Genomic DNA, 21,879 nt, shown 5'->3' with positions numbered 1-21,879 from the left:
TAGATCGTCAGTCTTATGATCGACAACCATATTTTTCTGATCAGCCGTGGTTTGTTGATTCTGGAGCAACAAATCACATCACCACCAATCTTCAAAATCTCTCATTGCATACTCCTTATAATGGTAGAGATAAGGTATCTGTTGGTAATGGTAAGAAACTCTCAATCTCAAATGTTGGCCTTGGACAATTGTATTCTCATTCTCAGCCTATGTCTTGTATTACCTTACCTAATGTTTTACATGTTCCTAACATGCGAAAAAATTTAATCAGTGTCTCTCAGTTAACTAAGGATCATGATCTTGTTGCTGAATTTGATTCTCATACTTGGGTGATTAAGGACAAGAATACCGGACAAGTGCTACTCAGAGGGCAGCTTAAGGATGGGCTATATCAACTGAATTCAACTGTTGCTTCTGCTGATTTCAAGCTTCCAGCTCATTCATTTAGTCCAAAGTCTCTTGTACGCAGTACATCTCCTTCTACATGTACTCAGTTTTCTTTTCCAAACTGTAAACAGTCCACTTTTTCTGATTCAGGAATGTTATCTACTGTAAATGTAAATGTTGCCCAAACTAATCACGCTTGCAAGCAATGGCATGCAAAACTAAGGCATCCTTCACTCAATGTACTGCGATTGGTGTTGAATAAAATTCAAGTTCCATTTTTTTTGCATCTCTATCTTTTTGTGATTCTTGCAAAATTGGTAAACTTCATCAACTTCCTTTTTCTGATTGTGAAATCATAGCAGTCAGACCACTTGAACTGGTCTATTCTGATCTATGGGGGCCTTCTCCCACTTTAACCGAAGGCTATCGTTACTATATTGTTTTTGTTGATGCCTACACCCGTTATACCTGGCTATACCCTCTAAAGTTAAAATCTGATGCTTTGTCAGTTTTTATTACCTTTCACAAACTAGCTGAACTTCAATATAATGCCAAGATTAAGTCTCTACAAACAGACAATGGGGGAGAGTTTAGAGCTTTTCTACCTTATTTACATTCACATGGCATTCAACCACGTTTTACCTGTCCTCATACTTCTCAGCAGAATGGTGTTGCTGAAAGAAAACACCATCACATAGCTGAAATGGGACTCACTTTATTAAGCCATGCTGCTATGCCTCTTAGGTTTTGGGTAGGCGTTTTCCAAACTGCAGTTTGTCTTATAAATCTGCTTCCTTCAGCTCGTCTCAAGTTTCGAACACCCTTTGAGATGTTATTTCTTAAATCACTCGATTATCGTTTTCTTTAGCCTTTTAGCTGCGCATGCTTTCCTTATCTTCGTCCCTATTCCAAACATAAGTTCAGCTTTCATTCCACAAAATGTGTCTTTATTGGGTATAGTCATGGTCATGCAGGCTATAAATGTTTGCATCCTTCTGGTCGTGTCTATATTTCTAGACATGTTCTTTTTAATCCAGATGATTTTCCTTATCCTAGTTTGTTCTAGTCTGTTTCTTCTTCATCTGGTGTTCTTTCTACTATTTCGAGTCGTCCATCTACTTCGGTATTTCAGTCATTCCCTTCTTTTTCTCATTTGTCATCTCCTTCCTCTGTAGTAGCACAACCTTCGGGTTCTTTCTCCTTATCATCTTCTCCACCTTCTTCAGCTTCATCTCCTACTGTTTCCACTTCTCAGTCTTTACCTGTTGTTTCTCAACCTTATTCTCCTGTGTCCTTTTCATCCTTGTCCTCTCCATTGTTGGAGCCTCCTTTGTTGTTGCTAGCAGCCTCTCGTGTTCCTAAACCTTCTGTTCATCCTATGGTCACTCGATCAAAGGCTAAACTTCTTACTACTACATCTCCTCATGCCTTAGTGAGCTCTTTGGAACCTACTACCGTTCGTGAGGCCTTCTTAGATTCAAAATGAGTCAAGGCTATGGAAGAAGAGCATACTGCCTTACAACATAATCACACTTGGGATTTAGTTCCTTTCTCTAAAAACATGAATGTTATTAGTTGCAAGTGGGTTTTCCGGATTAAATATAAGGCAGATGGTACAGTGCTTCGTTACAAAGCACGTTTGGTGGCCAAGGGATTTCATCAAAATCCCAGCATTGACTATGCCGAGACTTTCAGTCCTGTTATTAAAGCCCCAACAATTCGAGTGTTGTTTTCTTTGACTGTTACTTTCGGCTGGGACATCCAACAAGTGGATGTTAATAATGCCTTTTTGAATGGTGATTTGAGTGAGGATGTTTTTAGGTCTCAACTAGAAGGGTTTGTTCATTCTCAGTTTCCTACTCATGTTTGCAAGCTGAGAAAATCTCTTTATGGATTAAAACAGGCACCACGAGCCTAGTATACCAAGCTGAGAGTTGCTCTGCAATCTTAGGGTTTTGTTAGAACAGTTTTAGATGCTTCCTTGTTTGTTAAGAGAACTGCTCAGTATGTTCTATATGTCTTAGTCTATGTTGATGACATACTGATTACAGGTTCCGATTCTTCAGCCCTTAGAGCTTGTATTCAAGATTTGAATATATATTTTGCTCTCAAAACGCTGGGTTCTGTCAGCTATTTTCTTGGTTTTGAGGCTCATCGTAACACTGATGGCCTTTACCTCACTCAAACTAAGTATACAATTGATCTGTTAAAGAAAACCGCCATGTTGGATTGTAAGCCTTGTGCGAATCTAGTTAACACAGCAAATTCTTTAACTGATGAAGGTGAGTCTTTCTCGGATCCTTCTCTCTATTGCACTGTGATTGGCTCCTTGCAATATCTCACCTATACTAGACCGGATATTGCTTTCATTGTTAATCGACTCAGTCAGTTTCTTTTAGCTCCTAAGCAGCAACATTGGGTTGCTTGCAAGCGTCTGCTTCGGTATCTTAAAGGTTCTCTTGGTTTGGGGTTGTTCTTTTCTCCCTTCTCAGCTGATCTTTCTCTTACAGTGTATGCGGATGCTGATCACGCAGGTTGTCGAGTTACTCGTCGATCTACCAGTGGGTTGTGAGTGTTTCTTGGAAGTAACTTGATTATATGGAGTTCTCGTAAGTAGTCAGTTGTAGCTAGGTCTGTCGGAGAAGCTGAATACCGAGCAATTACTCAAGGTGTGACTGAAATTATGTGGTTAAAATCCTTGTTTTCAGAGCTTGGCTATCCATGTACTCATATTCCTATTCTCTGGAGTGATAACCTAGTTGCTAAAAACATTGCTGAAAATCTTGTTTTTCATGCTCGTACTAAGCATTTGGAGATTGATGTTCACTTTGTGCAAGAGAAAGTTGAGAATGGGGAGGTTGAAATTCGCTATGTTCCTACTGACTATCAAGTTGTTGATGTTTTTACTAAAGGCCTAGCTAGAAGTCGTTTTCAGTTTCTCTGTGATAAGCTTCGTCTAAGGATATCTCCTATTCAGAAGCCTGATCTTCCAAGAATCCGTCTCACGTCAACAGTCAAAGAGTAGCTTGTTTGTTGTTTGCTTATTGTCAGTTGATTCTTCATGGGGTCTGATTTGAGGGGGAATGTGAGAGTATGATAGGCTTCTTATTGTATTGTTATGTTGCTGTTTATGTTTTTGCTTCTATTTTGTTTATTGTTGTTAGGCGGTTATAAGATGTCTCAGTGTAGAGGCTTGTTGTTAAGACAACTACTATAAATAGTAGTGTCTTCTCTTTGTTAGCATTGTATTCATTTTGTAATTTCACTGGTGAATATTGAGAGTTTTCTTTCCTCTCTCGGTTTTCAGTTCTGAATTCTTTTCAAGCTCTTTCATACTGTTTGATACAGCACTAACCTATAAACACAAGTTCCCTAGGTTCAAGTTAGGAACAAACACACCAATTATGATCCCTCCACGCAATCATGAATAGGATGGTTAGTTCAGACTGGATATTGACATCACATGTCATAAGTATTCATGTATTGGATTTTTACTAATCTCAAAAGTTATAGTTCTTGAAGCATATAAGGTTTCCCCCACCAAACAGTCCCCAATGAATGAAAGGAATCCCCCCAAAGAGAGAGAGAGAGGATAGTAGAGTAGTGTAAGAAAAGAAAATTATGGCCAATAGTTGGTCCATGAAAATCTACATTAATGAGAAGAATGTTTAACTCTTCTCTTTTCTCAAAAAAAAAAAAAAAAAGCAAGAAATACTATTCACCATAAACGGGGCATGGGGTAAAGAAGCAACTTAATGATGGCAAAGAACTGAACTGGAATGAAGTAATGCAGCTTAAGAAAAATTAGTGAAAGTCACATTAACATCAGTTGCTTTTGCTACCGACACTTGAGTGACATGTAATACTTTGGGATTAAATTGAAAAGATACATACCTTTCAGGAAGCTTTAACTCAGGGTAAAGCTCACTTAAGATCTTTAAAACATCAGAGCAGTGCACAGTTCTCCCAACCAAACAATATCTTCCATTAGCTGAAGGAATCTCAAATGCTTGAATGTGTGCATTGGCAACATCTCTGACATCAACCAATCGGAAGATTACATTTGGAAATGTTGGAGCTCCTGCATTTAATAAAAATCAACTATTTGCATCACAAGGTTTTTGCATCTATAGTCAGAATGAACAGGATGCACTTGTCTGGTTTGCCAGAACACAACATGTAGACATTTCTAACCAAGCACTTGCATAGTGATAGCAGTCAACTTCAGTACATCTGAAACTCTTTTCAGAACCCAGTCACTATTTTTAGTACAACTACTTTTCTTACAAGGTGGTTTGAGAACGAGACAAACAATATTACTTGCCTCTAAGAGACTAGATATATTGGTGAGAAAGCTAAAATATTGGCTGAATCAAGATAAAATCTTTGGTACTTAGGGAAAGACCATACAAGAAATATAATGGGGATTATTTTGGGTAAGATAGTAACAGACAAGGTAGTAGATCTAAAAAGGTTGGGAGATAGGATTACCACTGTAAAAGTTAATTCTTGGAGAAGAGACTAGGATTACTCTTAGTACACATGCCCTACAAATCAGATTAGAATAGGAGATAAAGGCACAAATTTGGGAGGATTAGAGAGGTTATTGCATGGAATACATAAAGCATATACGAGTATAGAAGGTGACTTGAAAGGTTATGTGGATAGCGAAGTGAATCACTGATAGAGATCTGCAAGAACATAGTTTTTGAAGATTAATAGTAATGTGCTGGAATGTTCTACTTACAGCACTATTCACTAAGTATTTATTGAGTTCATTATGTATTTGCTTAATAAAATAAACTAGATCTAACGCTATTTAGTTAGAAACTGTTGGTGTGCCAGATATAGACTTCCTTGTCATATAAATGTACTGCACTTCTTGAAATAACTAACAAGAAAAAGGAATCAGAAAGTTGAAGTCTCTTCCTCCTCCTGTGCTAATCTCTGCAGAAAATGCAGACTTGAAGAAAACAGAAAAATTGTTCTGCTTTCAATTATAAAGATTTGAAGAATCAGCCAACATGAATGGTATCAGATCAAAGGTGAAAGAAGATTGTCTTGGCCGCAGAAACAGAAGAAAGAAGTTGCAGAAAAGAAGGTATGGCCAAGATTCCTACCTTTTGATAGGAGTCCCGTCCAACCTCCATTTTCTCAGTGGAAAACTATCACTTCAAGTGTATCAAAATGAAAACCATGGTCATCTCAACAAATTTATGGGATGTGGTAGAAACTACTGTAGAAAACTGAATAAACAATGAGTGGAATAATTTCTCTCATAATCGGAATGTATGCAATGAGATCCTCTTATAGAGTAGTAGGGAAATCACATAAAGAAACCTACCTTCTACAAGAAATACAACATAAGGAAAGAATACATATCCACACTATTAGGAAAGTTTCCTAAGTCTGACTTGGGAAACTTCCTATTCTAGATTAGGAAGACATCTAAAGATCTGTTGCATTCTTTGACCACCACACGCACACATATCACCACACACATATTTCTTCTTGTGCATCAACATTCCTCCTCAACTTGGTGAATGAATGTTTATCATTCACAGCTTGCCTATTAAATCTTCAAACCTTTTGACAGTCAGCCCTTTAATAAGAACATCCGCCACTTGATTTTTTTATGACACATAGGGAATCTGAAGTAGGCCTGAATCCAACTTTTCCTTAATGAAGTGTCAGTCAATTTCTATATGCTTTCTCTTGTCATGTTGAACAGGATTATGAGCAATACTAATATCTGACTGCTCACACAAAAGTTCAATAGGACCTTGCACCTTGCCATTCAAATCCTCTAGAATGATTTGCAGCCATAACAACTCACACAAACCAAGGGCCATGCCTTGAATTCTGTCTCTGCACTTGATCTTGCCACAACTCCTTGCTTCTTACTTCTCCATAACACCAAATTCCCCCCTAAGAATGCACAATATCCAGTTCTGGATCTTCTATCAACTAGAGATCTGCCATAATCTGCATCAGTAAATCCTTTGATGTTTAAATCAACCCCTAGTGCAAACAGAATACCTTTGCTTGGTGTAGCATTTAGATAGTTCAAGATCCTTCTCACTACACACATGTGTTCCTCGGTTGGGTGTGCATGAATTGACTCACTAGGCTAACAGCAAAGGCTATGTCAGGGCTAGTGTGAGAGAGATTTATCAGCCTACCCACTAACCGTTAGAACTTGCCCTTATCCACTAGCTCTCTATTAGGATTCTCCTGCAATTTGATGTTAGAATCTACTGGTATGTTGGTTCTTTTTCCCCCTATCATACCTGTTTCAGCTAGCAAATCAAGTACATACTTACGTTAAGACAAGAAAATCCCTGCCTTAGAGTATGCTACTTCAATCCCCCAAAAAAATTTTAGAACACCAAGGTCCTTAATTTCAAATTCCTTGGCTAAATTTGCCTTGAGAATCTGTTGTTCTTCCTCATTATTTCCTATAACCACAATGTCATCAACATAAACAAGTAAGGTTGTTACCTTATCTCTCATGTGCTTGATGAAAAGAGTATGATCCCCTCTACTCTGATGGTACCCCATAGATTTCATGACCTTAGAAAACCTACCAAACCAGGCTCATGGGGACTGCTTGAGCCCATATAAAGCCTTCTTAAGTTTGCATACTTTTCCTGCACCTTCTTGCTAAAATCTTGAAGATAACTCCATAAATACCTCCTCCTCTAAATCTCCATGTAAGAAGGCGTTTTTTACATCTAGTTGTTGTAGCTTCCACCCAAAATTAGCTACTAGAGATATGAGAACTCTGACTGTGGTCATCTTTGCCACAAAAGCAAAGGTCTCAAGATAGTCTATGCCATAGGATTGAGTATAGCCCTTGGCCTCCAGCTTTGCTTTATACCTTTCTAGGATTCCATCAGTCTTGTATTTTAAATTGAAAATCCACCTGCAGTCCATCGGCTTGACTCCCTTGGGTCTAGACACCAATTCCCATGTTTGATTTTTATTTAGGGCCCTCATCTCCTCCAACATAGCCTCCTTCCATTTCTGATCTTTTAAAGCCTCCGCTACTGACTTTGGAATAACAATAACATCCAAGGATGTTAGGAAGCTTTTATGGCTTTGGGAAAGGCAATGATAGGATAGGTAATTGGCCAAGGGATGTTTTGTATAGTTTCTGACCCCTTTTCTTATAGCAATGGGTAGATCCAAATCATTAGGTTCAGGATTAGATAGGGTTGGAATGGAAATTGTGTGAGGTGTGAATTCCATACTTGGGTTAGGATCTGATGCTGATGCAAGCTGAGGATCATCAATAGGTTGTCTTCTTTTGAATACATAAGGAGAGCCCTTAAACCTAATTGGGGATGGCAGCTATTGGACTGCTTGTTCATTGCAATTTGCATTTTGATGGAAGGAATTAGGTGAAGAAGTATGCTAAGGAGAGGAATAAGGGATGAGATTAGGAGGCTAATCAGTACCATCAAGCGCACTGGAGCTTGGTGTTGTTGATTCTAGGTTAGGGAAGAAATTCCTAGGGTCTTGATCCCCATCCCTTACAGTCTCCCCCTGAGGACTAATTTGAGGAGAACCAAAAAATGGTTGAGACTCGACAAAAGTGTCATCTTTGGAGACATAGAACTTTCGTGAGGTAGGGTTGAAACATTTGTAGCCTTTTTGGGTAGGAGAATACCCGAGAAAGACACATCTATGAGCTCTAGGATCAAGTTTGTCTCGATTGGCTTTAGGAATGTGAACAAAACACACACAACCAAACACTCTCAGAGGTAGAGGAGAATGCAAATTCAGATCTGGGAAAAAAGATGCTAGACATTGGAAAGGACTTTGGTTGTTTAGGACCCTAGATGAAATCCTATTAATCACATAAGCTGTTGTTAGAACAGCTTCCCCAAAAAATTGTTCAGGGACATAGTAATGGTGAAGAAGAGTTCTAGTCACATTTAGGAGATGTCTCATCTTTCGTTCAACTACTCCATTTTGTTGTGGAGTATCTATGCAAGAAAATTCATGGATTATCTCCTCTTGTTGGTAAAACTGATGCACGTGATTGTTGAAATAATCCCTTTATTAGTACAAAATTTTTGGATGGATATGAAAAATTGATTGGAAATCATTTTGCAAAAATAGGGCAAGACAGTTCCAATGGAAGCCTTGTCTTTTAATAGAAAAATCCAACACATGCGAGTATGGTCATCTATAAAGGAAATAAACCATTTTTCCCGAGAACAATTTGGTATCTTGGATGGCCCCCAAACATCAGAATGAATTAAAGAAAATGGCTTCGATGACAGTTTATGGATGATTGAATAGGACACTCGATGGTGTTTAGCCATTACACACACATCACATTGAAAACTACTAGGGTCTAGAGTCTTAAACAAGGCGGGAAACATGTCTTTTAATAGAACAAAGGGGGGATGACCTAGTCTAAAGTGATGGAGTCAAATGAAGGAGTGATTTGAAGTTGATTGGGATGAACAAGCAAGCCTCAACTATCTCCTTTTAGGACAATCACTCTCCCCTTGCAAGACATACTGTCCATTTTGTTCCTCAACCATACCAATCATCTTCCCCATGTCCATGGCCTAAAATTTACACATATGAGGAGAGAAGACAGGATGACAATTTAGTTCTTTAGTAAGCTAATGAATAGAAATAAGGTTGGTAGCCAAATTGGGTACAAGAAATCCCCTGGTTGATAGATAAACTATGAATAAGATTGACTTTGCCCTGTCCTATGATGGGAATTGAAGTTCCATTGGCAATAGTTATCTATTTGGTGGTTTCAAGGGGCTCATATATCTCAAAAGCATGGAGGTTAGGGGCCATGTGATCAATGGCTCCCGAATCAAGGATCCACATGTTATTCCTATCAGTTTTAGAGGCTGAAAAAGAACAAAAGTTTAGGTAGTTACCTTGCTATGAAAGAGAACAGGATGCTCCATCCTGGATTGTCCTTAGGAAGGATTTCAGCTTGTTAATCTCCTCTGCATTTAACTGATTAAGATCAGTTCTAGAGGATTTCGCCTTATCAGTTACTTCCTCTTGCTCCTTGCTTGTGAGATAGACCTGGTGCTTTAGATTTATGAATCCTCTTATCTTGCTCAAAACAACCTCCTTTCCATGAAACTTGAAGCATGTATCCCTAGTGTGCCTAGGTTTTTTGCAGTAGGTACACCATTGCCCTTCATGACTTGAGTTCTTGGTTTGAGCTTCTGGCTTCCCCACTTTAAACCTTGCTCCCTCTTTGTTGCTAGTTATCAAGGCAGAACTTTCAAGTCTATGCTCATTAAGCATGGCACCTCTCTGGTTTTCCTCACTCATAATAATGACAAACACTTCATTGAGAGTAGGGAGTTTATCTCTACCAAGAACCTGAATTCTTACTTGATCAAACTCTAGATTTAGTCCTGCCAGAAATTCAACAATCCTATCTATTTTGAAAATCCGATTGAGGGTGGCACCATTCTCACTGCACACCATTTTTATGTCTTGATAACGATCAAGCTCTAACCATAAGACCTTCATCCGATTATAGTATTCTATAACGATTAATTGACCTTGCCTAGTAGAGCCAATCTTTGTCTTAATCTCAAAGATCACCGAGGTATCTTGAACCTTTGAGTAGGTTTGCCTTACCATTTTCTAGATCTCCTTTGCTGAACTTAAAAATATAAAGTTCTTACTAACCTCAGGCTGCATTGCACTCCACAACCAAGACATGATGAGAGAGTCCTCAACATTCCATGCTGTAAAAGTGGGATCTGAGTCTTTTGGAGGAGGTGTAATCAAGTGGCTTATCTTCCACCGGCCTTTGAGAAAGGTCCTGATGAGTTGAGCCCACTATAAGTAGTTCTTACCGTCTAGACGATAGGACTGATGCACACTCGGCAAATCTCTAGCTCCGGTGGGCTATTCAACCAAAGTTGATTCTCCAGTTGTCAAGGTGGGAGTAGTTTCCGAGAGTTCTGACATGTTCACTAGATTGATCGGTTGAACAAGAAAGAAGCAATTAAGGCTTAGAGGAAACGAAGGAAAAAACTGGGCAATGAAGGCACACAATGGTTCCAAGCGAATTAGGTCGGCATCTTTGGCTCTGATACCATGTAGAAAACTAAACAAACAATGAGTGGAATAATTTCTCTCATAATCGGAATGTACGCAATGAGATCCTCTTATAGAGGAGTAGGGAAATCACATAAAGAAACCTACCTTCTACAAGAAATACAACAAAAGGAAAGAATACATATCTACACTATTAGGAATGTTTCCTAAGTCTGACTTAGGAAACTTCCTATTCTAGATTAGGAAGACATCTAAAGATCTGTTGCATTCTTTGACCACCACACGCACACATATCACCACACAAACATATTTCTTCATGTGCATCAACAACTATATTTGAAGAACCAACATCTACGGAAAATATGACAATACAACAAATGAAAGACTTTAAAGAGAAAAGTGAAGATGCAAGTGCATTGGGCTTGATACAAAGAGGTATGTCTAACTTCATTTCCCCAAGAATAATGAGAGCAACAAAGGTGAAGGATGCTATATATTACAGCAAGAGTTTCAAGGAGATGAGAAGGTAAGATCAATCAAACTTACAACTATTAGAAATGAGTTAGAAAATAGGAAGATTGTTAAATAATAAAATATTATGTATTTCTACTTTTAACACATAGTACAAGCGTACATACATACATGAGGTATATTATACACTATTACAGTAATACCCTCACTTATATTATTTAACAAAGATGAAGGATAATGAGACTGTTGACGAATTCCCCAGTAGATTTATTTAGGTCATGAATCAAATGAAAAGTTATGGTGAAGACATTAGTCAGAAAAATTTGACCCCATGCGGCTGTTAGAACAAACTAACATCTCCACTCTGAGTGTCCAGGAGGTTATGGGATCTTTAAAATCTTATGAGCAAAGATTGTTATTGTAGAAATAGAAGTATTTTTTTAATATAGAATATTGTTTGTATATCTTAGAAGTTATGTATATTCTGTGTATATTCCTCTTTCTTTTTTGTTATTTTTCTTTTATATTATTCTCTTCTTCTATAAAGAGAAAAGGGAAATCATCGTATAATTCTAAGAAATAGAGAAATATATTTTCTCAATCTTGTTTAGATGGTATTAGAGTAGGAATTAGGATTAAATCACAACCGTTCACTGTGAAACCTTAATTTCTTCTATTCCTTTGCTATACCCAAGAAGTGCCGCCATCCTTCACCGATCGCTTGCTGCATCCTAAGGCTGCCGCCGCCCTTACATTGGCCACCACCTTTGAGATCCAGCCATCCCAACCATTGCCGCATCTACAGTCGTCGTCGTTCTCCAGTGGGTTCCCACCACTGGAATGGCCGCGACCTACTAGCCTCTCGTGAAGGTCGGCTTCCATCAGTCGCACCTGTCACTGTCCTTGGTCGTGAAGGTCGGCGTTGCATCGCACACCAGAGCCGCCCCTATCCGTCGTTCATGTTACTTCTACATCACGCATCAGACGTTCGCACCTATTGATGTCACAAAGGTCAACTCTGCATTGCCCACCAGAGCCGCCCCTATCCTTTGTTCGTGCTACTTTGTTTGTGCTGCTTCGTTCGTGCTGCATCGCACAATCAAACGTCCTTGATCTGATTATGCTGCTTCGTTCATGTTGTTCGTGCTACTGTTCCCTGCCTCTGTCCCTTAGACAAGGTCTGGCCCTCTATTGTTTAGATTGGGCAACTGGGTACCTAGATCCAAGTATCCAAATCCGTGGGTCACCGCTAGGGCGTTCAAATCCGGCCACTGTGTACAGATCCAGATCCAGCTATTAGTGTGTCCTTGCTTCTACTGCCCTGATCTGTTTGTTCAACCATCATGACTGACTTTGCATCTTCAGTCACTTCGACCCAGCAATCCCAGTCTTCTCAAGACCAGTTTCGAGTTTCCCGAAACTCCTCCGACTCACATCCGGTACAAATTACGACTATTCGTCTCAATGGTACCAATTTCCTGCATTTGTCGCAATTTGTTCGTATGTACATTCGAGGTTGGGGAAAGATTGGCTATTTGACTGGCGCCACATCAGCCCCAGACGGGAAAGACTTGCTGTATAACATTTGGGATGCTGAGAATTCAATGGGGATGACGTGGCTTGTTAACTCCATGGAGGAAGAGATAAGTTTGAACTACATGTGCTTCTCTACAACAAAGGAACTATGGGATGAAGTCACTGCCATGTATTATGATTTGGGGAATCAATCCCAAATCTACGAGCTCAACTTGAAACTTGGTGAGATTCGACAGGTAGTGATATTGTCACCATATATTTTAATTCTTTAAAGCGCATCTAGCAGGACTTGGATCTCTCCAATACATATGAGTGGAAAAACAGAGAAGATTGCAAATATTATCAGAAAATGGTCAATGCTAACCAGGTATTTAAGTTTCTTACTGGACTCAATGTTGAGTATGATGAAATCCGAGGGAGGATCATCGATAGAAATCCACTCCCGTCTCTTAGTGAAGCTTTTTTTGAAGTTAGGCATGAAGAAAGCCGAAGACTGGTTATGTTGGGCAAGAAAAAGAGTAGTGAAAGTGGGCTATCCGAAAATATGACGCTCGTGACTGCTGATGCTAATGCTGGTGGACGGCATATTGCGGGTCAACGAAAGGCGGAAGAAAAACCTCGTGTTTGGTGTGATCATTGTAATAAACCACACCATACTCGGGAGACCTGTTGGGTGCTTCATGGCAAGCCAGCCAATTAGAAGTCTAGATCGAAGCGATCCCAACCTACTGCTTATGAAGCTGATACAGGACCATTCAACAAAGAGCAACTTGATCAACTTCTGCGACTGTTAAAGCCTAATCTGTCCCTTGGTACACCCAATTGTTCTTTGGCTTATTCAGGTAGAAATTCCTTTGCCCTATCTACCTTTTTTCAATCTGTTCCATGGATCATTGATTCAAGAGCATCTGATCATATGACTGGTTTATCGCATCTATTCAACTCGTATATTACTTGTTCTGGTAGTGAAAAAATAAGAATAGCCGATAGTAGTCTTTCACCTATTGCAGGTAAAGGTCTCGTTAAACTTTTTGACAATATTGATTTTCAATCAGTACTCCATGTTCCTAAACTTGCCTGCAATCTTCTTTCTGTTAGTAAACTCTCCAAAGACTCTAACTATCGTGTTATCTTTTTTGATTCCTATTGCATTTTTCAGGCCCAGAACTCGGGAAAGACGATTGGCAATGTTAGAGAAATAAACAGGCTCTACTATTTGGATGGGGATGTCTTGCGTAATAAGAAAACTCACGGGCTGAGTGGTATTAATTCTACTTCTGTTTCTAATCAAATAATGCAATGGCATCTTAGGCTAGGCCATCCCAGTTTTCCTTACTTGAAATATTTATTTCCTACGTTGTTTAAAGGAGTGGATCCTTCTATATTTCAATGCGAGAGTTGTCATTTATCCAAAGATCATCGTGTTAAATTTATTCCAAAACCCTATTGTCCTTCAAAACCATTCTATTTAATACATAGTGATGTTTGGGGCCTTTCTAAGGTCTCCACTTTGTTTGACAAAAAGTGGTTTGTTACTTTTATTGATGATCATACTCGAATTTGTTGGGTTTACTTACTTGTAAAGAAATCAGATGTGCCTAGAACTTTCAAGGATTTTTTCCATTTGATTGAAGCTCAATTTAACACAAAAATCTGTATTCTTCGATCTGATAATGGCACTGAATATTTTAATGAATCTTTGGGGGTTTTTTTAAAAGAAAAAAGAATTTTACATCAATCCACTTGCCGTGAAACTCCCTAACAAAATGGTATTGCTAAACGGAAAAATCGACACCTACTCAAGGTTGCCAGGGCCAACATGTTTTCTATGAATGTCCCTAAATACCTCTGGGGTGATGCAATTTTAACCGCTTCCTATCTCATCAATCATTTGCCCACTCGAGTTCTACAGTTTCAAACTCTCTTACACTCTTTAAAACAACTCTTCCCTCTCTGTCGTATATATTCTGAGTTACCCTTAAAAGTTTTTGGATGCACTTGCTTTGTTTATATTCCTCAAATATTTTGTTCCAAATTGGATCCCACAACTGAAAAATGTGTCCTTCTGGGTTATTCACCAAATAAAAAAGGGTACAAATGCTTTAATCCTATTACCAAAAAAACTTATATTAGTATGGATGTGTCTTTCCTCGAAACTCAACCCTACTTTCCCAAAAATCATCTTCAGGGGGAGCATATTGAGAAAGAAGATAATTTTTTGAATTCTAATGTTGAGGAGGATAATTATTTAAAACTCTCTGATCCTCGTCCTACCATGATTGGTGCTCCTCTCCACTCTGATAAACAACTCAAGGATATAAATGTTCCAAACATTGTGGAACAGGGTGTGTCTGGTTCACAGGTGGTGCCTAGCGTAATGGGATTGGAACCAGGGGGAGAATTACCACAAACGGATCAAAATATTCCAAAATCGGAGCTTCAGTTTTATACAAGAAGGCAAACCCTGAAGAATACTATCAATCCGAATATTTCTCTAACAATTGAACAATCGACGTCTTCGAATGATGGGCTTTCCGATAGTTCTTCTTCTTCTCATGGTAACTCTAAACTCACTCCTTCAGATTATTCTTCATTTGACTTGTCCGATCTTGATGTCCCTATTGCTACTAGGAAAGGAGTGAGATCTTGTACCAAACACCCAATTGTTAAATACCTGTCATACCAAAAATTGTCCAATCATCATAAGGCCTTTCTTTCAAATATTTCTAACCTGCATGTCCCAAGAACAATTCAAAATGCCCTTGGCAACCCAGATTGGAAGTTAGCAGTCCAGGAGGAAATGAGTGCTCTTAGAAAGAATGGAACTTGGGAGATTGTGAACAAACCAGAAGGCAAACCAACAGTAGGTTGTAAGTGGGTATTTACTATAAAATGTAAGGCAGGTGGGAGTATAGAAAGATACAAAGCAAGGCTAGTTGCTAAGGGTTTCACGCAAACATACAGCATCGACTATCAAGAAACATTTGCTCTAGTAGCTAAAAAAAACTCTATTCGAGTTCTCCTCTCTCTTGCAGTGAATTTTGATTGGCCACTCCACCAATTTGATATAAAGAATGCCTTCCTAAATGGTGATGATTTAGAAGAAGAAGTGTTTATGGATCTTCCACCAGGGTTTGAAAAGAGGCTCGATGCAAACAAAGTATGTCGTTTAAAAAAATCCTTGTATGGTCTAAAACAGTCTCCGAGAGCATGGTTTGAAAGATTTGGAAAGATGGTGAAAAGCTATGGTTACATTCAGAGTCAAGTAGACCACACACTATTCTTCAAGCACGCCAGCGACGATAAGAAAGCAATCTTAATTGTCTATATGGATGATATAATAATGACTGGTGATGACAAGGGAGAGATTGAAGAGCTTAAGAGGAGATTAGCTCATGAGTTCGAGATCAAGGACTTAGGTCCTCTAAAGTACTTTCTTGGGATGGAATTTGCAAGATCTAAGGAGGGGATCTTTGTCAACCAACGTAAGTATATTCTGGATTTACTTAGTGAAACAGGAATGCTTGGGTGTAAGGTTACTGAAACTCCCATTGAACCCAACTTAAAACTTCAACCTGTTGAGGCTAAGAATGCGGTAGAAAGAGAGAAATATCAAAGACTTATGGGTAGACTTATCTATTTATCCCATACTCGACCAGACATAGTCTTTGATGTAAGTGTTGTAAGTCAATTTATACACTCACCTGGTTCAAAACATTTTGAAACTACCTACAAAATTCTGCGGTACCTAAAGGGAACCCCTGGGAAATATCTACTTTTTAGAAAACATGGACATCTTCATGTAGAGGCTTATACAGATGCAAACTGGGCAGGCAGTATAACTGACTGAAGATCTACATCAAGGTACTACACTTTTGTGGGAGGCAATCTTGTTACTTGAAGGAGTAAGAAACAAAATGTGGTGGCCAAAAGCAGTGCTGAAGCCGAATTTCGTGCAGTTGCCCATGGTATTTGTGAGGTTATGTGGATTAAGAGACTTCTATCAGACTTGAGGGTCTCCACTTCCCTTCCAGCTAAAGTTTACTGTGATAATAAAGCTGCAATCTCTATTGCTCATAATCCAGTTCTCCATGAAAGGACGAAACATGTAGAGGTGGATAAACACTTTATTAAGGAAAAAATTGATAATGGAGTAATTTGTATACCCTACATTCCAACAGTTGACCAAGTGGCTAACATTCTTACAAAAGAAGTACATAGAACTGAGTTTGAGAAACTTGTGAGCAAGCTTGCCATGGAAGATATCTTCAAGCTAGCTTGAGGGGGAGTGTAGAAATAGAAGTATTTTTTGAATATAGAATATTCTTTGTATATCTTAGAAGCTATGTATATTTTGTGTATATTCCTCTTTCTTTTTTGTTATTTTCCTTTTGTATTATTCTCTTCCTCTATAAAGAGAAAAAGGAAATCATTGTATAATTCTAAGAAATAGAGAAATATATTTTCTCAATCTTGTTTAGAGTTATGTCGCTCCAAAGAGTCAATAGAAAGTGAATTTCAATCTAAACTCACTCTGGGTCCTAGAAATCAAGATAAAGGATCTGACAGTAGTGAAAAAACAAAATGTTGAGTTATGCAGAATTAGCAAACAAGAAAGAGGAAGTGTAGACGACAAGGAAGAAATCAAAGAGGAAGAGGTAGAGGCAACATTGATAATAGAATGAGAAATGAAGGGGGTTGTAATGTTGATAACAAGTCTGGCCATTTCACTAAAGATTGTTGGTTCAAGGGGGAGCCACAATGTTTTAATTGAAAAAAGTTTAAACATTTAGCAAAAGATTGCAGCATGAATAATAACCAGCAACAAGCACATGTCATTGAAGAGCAAAAAAATGAAGGCTTTTGTTTTATGCTTGCCAAACTGCCTTAGAACAGACAAATCAGCAATGGCTTGTAGATGGTGCTTGTAGCAGCCACATGACAGCAGATAAAAGTATTTTTAAGGAGCTAAAGCCCTTTGACTTGAAGGTGTGTATTGGGAATGGAGAGTAGATGGAAGTAAAAGGCATTGGCAGTGTAGGATTTCAAACAAAGAAGGGCATGCAGCTGATTCATGAAGTGTAATGTGTCAGTCATAAATCAGAATTTGCAGAGTGTGGACAGCTTATGGAGCATGGCTAGGTAGCATGTTTTGAAGACAACTGTTGTTCCATCTTTGACAAAAAGTCATCAAATGCAACTTTTAGCTCCAGTAAAGTTGTCAAGCAGGTGCTTTCCATTGAATTTGAAGTATGCAAAAGATGTGGCTTTGATGAAGATCTGGCTTTGATGGTGAATGGATGATTTTTGGCTTTAGCATAGGAGGCTTGGTCACTTAATGTTTTGGTAGCCTCAAGTTACTAAATAAGAAAATATGGTTCAAGACTTTCCATTAATCCAAGTGAAGCAAGAAATGTATGAAGGTCGTGCTCTTGGAAAGAATCATCGCCAACCATTTCCGAAAGGAGTTGCATACAAAGCTAAGGAAATGCTGGGATTGGTGCATATGGAAGTGTATGAGGTTGCTAGTACTTTTAAAAAGTTTAAATGTCTTGTTGAAAAACAAAGCGGCCATTACACAAAAGTGTTTAAACGTGACAGAGGTAAAGAGTACACTTCAAAAGAGTTTGATAGATTTTGTGTAAGATGGAGTGGAAAGACAGCTCACAGTTAGATACACTCCACAACAAAATAGCGTTTCCAAAAGCAAGAATCCACTGTGATGGAATGGCCAAATCTATGCTACACGAGAAGAAGATTCCAAGCAGTTTCTGGGCTGAAGCTGTTTATACCACTGTGTATTTGATTAGTCGAAGTCCTACAAAGGCTTTAGTGAACCAAACACCAATGAAGCTTGGAGGGGGAGAAAACCATCTGTAAAGCATTTTAAAGTATTTGGTTGTGTGTTATATGCTCAAGTTACCAATGAGAGAGGACCGTGCTTGATGAAGCAAGTGAAAAGTGCATATTTGTGGGCTATGCTCAATGTTAAAAGGCTATAAGTTGTTTAGTTTAAAGACCAACAAAATCCTCATTAGCTGGGATGTTCTCTTTGATGAAAATGCAATGTGGAATTGGGAGGAATGAAAGGTTGAAAAGGAATTAGCCCCAATGACTTCTATGCAGCAAGAGTCTACACAATAAGATAAAATTCATGTAGCAGACCGGACATAGTGGTGGTGATGGTGTACTGTAATTGTATAAGGACAAAAAACGTATATGTAGCAGCAAAACAACACTTTCTGCTTGAGATTCTATCCTCATTACTTTTTCCTACGAAGTATTTTTTGTTGGAATTTACTGAACAGAGTTTCCATACAGTACCATTTATTAGTTTTAGGATCATCTCCACACTCTCATTAAAAGTTTGTTGCAAGAGAGGACCAATGACCAGCCCAGGATTTAGAACAACCATGTCGATTCCATTCTCTTTTGAAAACTTCCAAGCAGCCTCCTCAGCTAGGGTCTTAGAAAGCATGTACCAGTTCTGGCAAAAACCAAGAGTCAAATAACCATAATAATTAAGTCAGCAAGAATATGAAAAGAACTAACAACATTTTAAAGGACTTTTGTTAAAGAACACTCTGAATGAACACTAGCAAGAACTAGAACACAAGATGAGGATCACACTAGAGAGCTATACATATCTGAACGTTACCCATCTTCTTTTTTGATGTTACATATGTTATTTAATATTGTCATTCTCACAGAATTTAATTATCTTTCTTTCATAAGGGAATCAAAGAGTTACAACCTGCCCACCCATTTACAAAAGAAAGACTGGACCCACAATAAAATGAACAAAAACAAAATATAAGAAGCAAACAAAATCCTCAATACATCAAAATAAAATTCTGACAATACTACACAAGGTCAAAACTTGGTGCAACGATGGTCCACAGAATCAACTATACAAGCAAGATCAGCCTATTCTTAAACCTAAATGAAGGAGCTTTGCTACCTTGAAAGAATCTTTAATTGCCTTCTACCCCATATAGCCCACATCCAGTCATTGATGCACTATCAACTGGATGGTTCTTTCTTTCTCTTCTATACGTGGGCACCTTCACAAGCCAAACAATGTAGAGTGCATGCTTAGGAACATTCAAATCACTAAAACTGTCCACAAATTGTTTTTCATATATTACATCAACTAATTGGTGTCTCCCTACTGATAATTTTCAAACTCCTCTCCAACAAAACTCTCATCACCATGAACAACCAGAGTCACTTAAAGACATTTCCCTTCAAAATGACCAAAGTCCAATTGGTCCACAGAAAGTTATAGTAACGTATTGAAAAAGCATGTAAGGAATAGAGAATCCAATCAACTCAGTAATAGCCAAATTTCTTGATCTTTCAAGTTGTGCACAAGGGAGATTCACCACTCACTCTGACAAAGCCAACACAACTACAATAGTAACCAACTCTGCCTCTCCGTCTCTAACTTAAAAAGGGGCCAGAATAGCCTCCATCAATCTTACAACTCCGCACCATAATAGTTCCAAAAGCTCATCTTCTCCCTTCACTAGCATAAAGGGTGAATGAACTACATGAAACTATCACACCTGGAATGGGTCCTCCTGAAAAGTAAAACCATAGGGCAAGGGTACCTCCACCATTGAACATCCTCCCTTTAAGAGACCATAGTTAGAGAAAATATCCCTCGTCTAGAACATTTCCAAATCAAATGTGAATTTCCATGAGTGTTTCCAAGAAGGGAATGGCTGGGGATTTCTAACTTTCAGGACACAAACTGCCTTAACATCAGGCCCAAATACTCCCAAATGCACCAAAAAAACACAAATTCGTCATCCTACAAAGTGTGCCCTAGAGGTTCCTCTATTACTTCTCCACCTTCTTAGCCATCAAGGATGGAATCATAAAGGGACATGAAACAAGTAGGAAGTAGGCGAAGTGTTCTTCATCAAAGTGAATGTACCTCTATTTGACAAAAATTTAATCTTCTACGCAGTGAGATGAAGCTAAAATCCTCAAAGAGTGTCTAAACATGCTGTACTGTGAAAGAAGTTTCAAAAAGTAACCAAGATAGATGGAAGGCTGACATTCCATCTTCCAACCTAGAATAGAGGCAAACCCGTCAATATTAAGCTTCTAACCTACCTTAGCCCCCTTGCATCCTTGTTAGCTAGAAATCTCAAATTTCATAAATTTGATGCATGGTTATTCTCAAACATTCTGCCTTGACCCCCAACCATATAATAGTGGTCCTAGGCCAGCTACAATACCACTTATAACACCATGGAAAGTAGTTAATGAAGTTATCTAGTGGACTCTAAGGACCGAGTAATAAAACCAAAATACCCTAGTGTGTTCCCTAGGCTAGAGATCTTATATCACATAACCTGAGCATGGCCTCAAACAAACTATCTAGCTCACCACATGATAGTGATCCTAAGTCAACTCTAATACCACGTGTAACCTGGTGCACTAACCAAATACAACCTTTATACTCTTAGTACCAAGTAGTGTACCCAAACTTACTGAGTAAACCATCAATGTGGGATTGGAAGTGACATGATTATTGGTGATTCTCTCTCCTCTATGTAAGAAAGCACTGTCATTGGGTTACAGAACCGGCACAGCACAAAGTTCAGCCCTAAAATTCCTCCCGCATTAAGACCTGCCCTAACATTGTTCACAATCTTCTGCTTTTGACTCACTACCAAAACCTCTAAATAAGCTACTGCCAGGCTGGGTAACTACTAGTTTTCATAAAATCCAGCAAACTGAAAGTTGAAAACCAATCCTATTTTAGTTCCTTATCTATAGACCAACACACCCTTTCATTATTTAAACCCTGAATTCCTACATGTTCTGTATGTTTTCTCACCATAAAACCATTAATAAGTTTGCCATGGCTTGAGCCCAAGATATGTCATGGATTATTCACATTGAGACAGTGAAGTAACCTGAGAGATATACAGAGCTTAAAAGTATCTGACCAGGAAATCATTTCTGTTGGGTAAATGAATTAGGATAGTTTAGTGTGAGAAAGGAAACACTGACAGGATTTACACAGACAAAACATTATTCATTCTTGATCTATGCAATATTTTAACCAATATAGTGTTCTGTTCCTAGTTGCTTCAAAATCACTCTATTAGAACTGGCGCATTCTGAAAGGAAAAGCAAAAAGGTAAAAGATTAGCACATATACACACCTTCAATTTTTCAACAAAAACTGGATCTGAAAACCAAGTCTCGTCAACCACCACATCAGAAGTTAAAGGATTTCCATTGTGTGCAACTGCTGCCATTGAAGATGTGACAATCACTCTTTTTACAGAGGGATATTGTGCACATGATTTTAGAACATTAAGAGTGCCCTTCAATGCAGGGTCAATTAGTTCCACCTGAAATTTGTAAAAAAGAGGTGAAAAATAGCTCTTAAAAACA

General features: G+C 38.5%; 1 protein-coding gene across 1 annotated transcript in view; it reads right to left on the bottom strand.

The window, feature by feature from the left end:
- The window catches only part of LOC127786614 (phenylacetaldehyde reductase-like), an 81,087-nt gene that overhangs the window by 20,214 nt on the left and 38,994 nt on the right, over positions 1 to 21,879 (bottom strand). Inside the window, exons 3-5 of the mRNA XM_052314118.1 lie at positions 21,645 to 21,836; positions 18,784 to 18,946; positions 4,282 to 4,468 (exon numbers count right to left, since the gene is read on the bottom strand). Of these exons, the coding sequence (XP_052170078.1) occupies positions 4,282 to 4,468; positions 18,784 to 18,946; positions 21,645 to 21,836 (542 nt within the window). The remainder of the gene's footprint in view (positions 1 to 4,281; positions 4,469 to 18,783; positions 18,947 to 21,644; positions 21,837 to 21,879) is intronic.

Source organism: Diospyros lotus, chromosome 12, assembly GCF_014633365.1.
Source record: "Diospyros lotus cultivar Yz01 chromosome 12, ASM1463336v1, whole genome shotgun sequence".
Classification (NCBI taxonomy): Eukaryota; Viridiplantae; Streptophyta; class Magnoliopsida; order Ericales; family Ebenaceae; genus Diospyros; species Diospyros lotus.
This window is presented reverse-complemented; position numbering and strand designations above follow the sequence as displayed.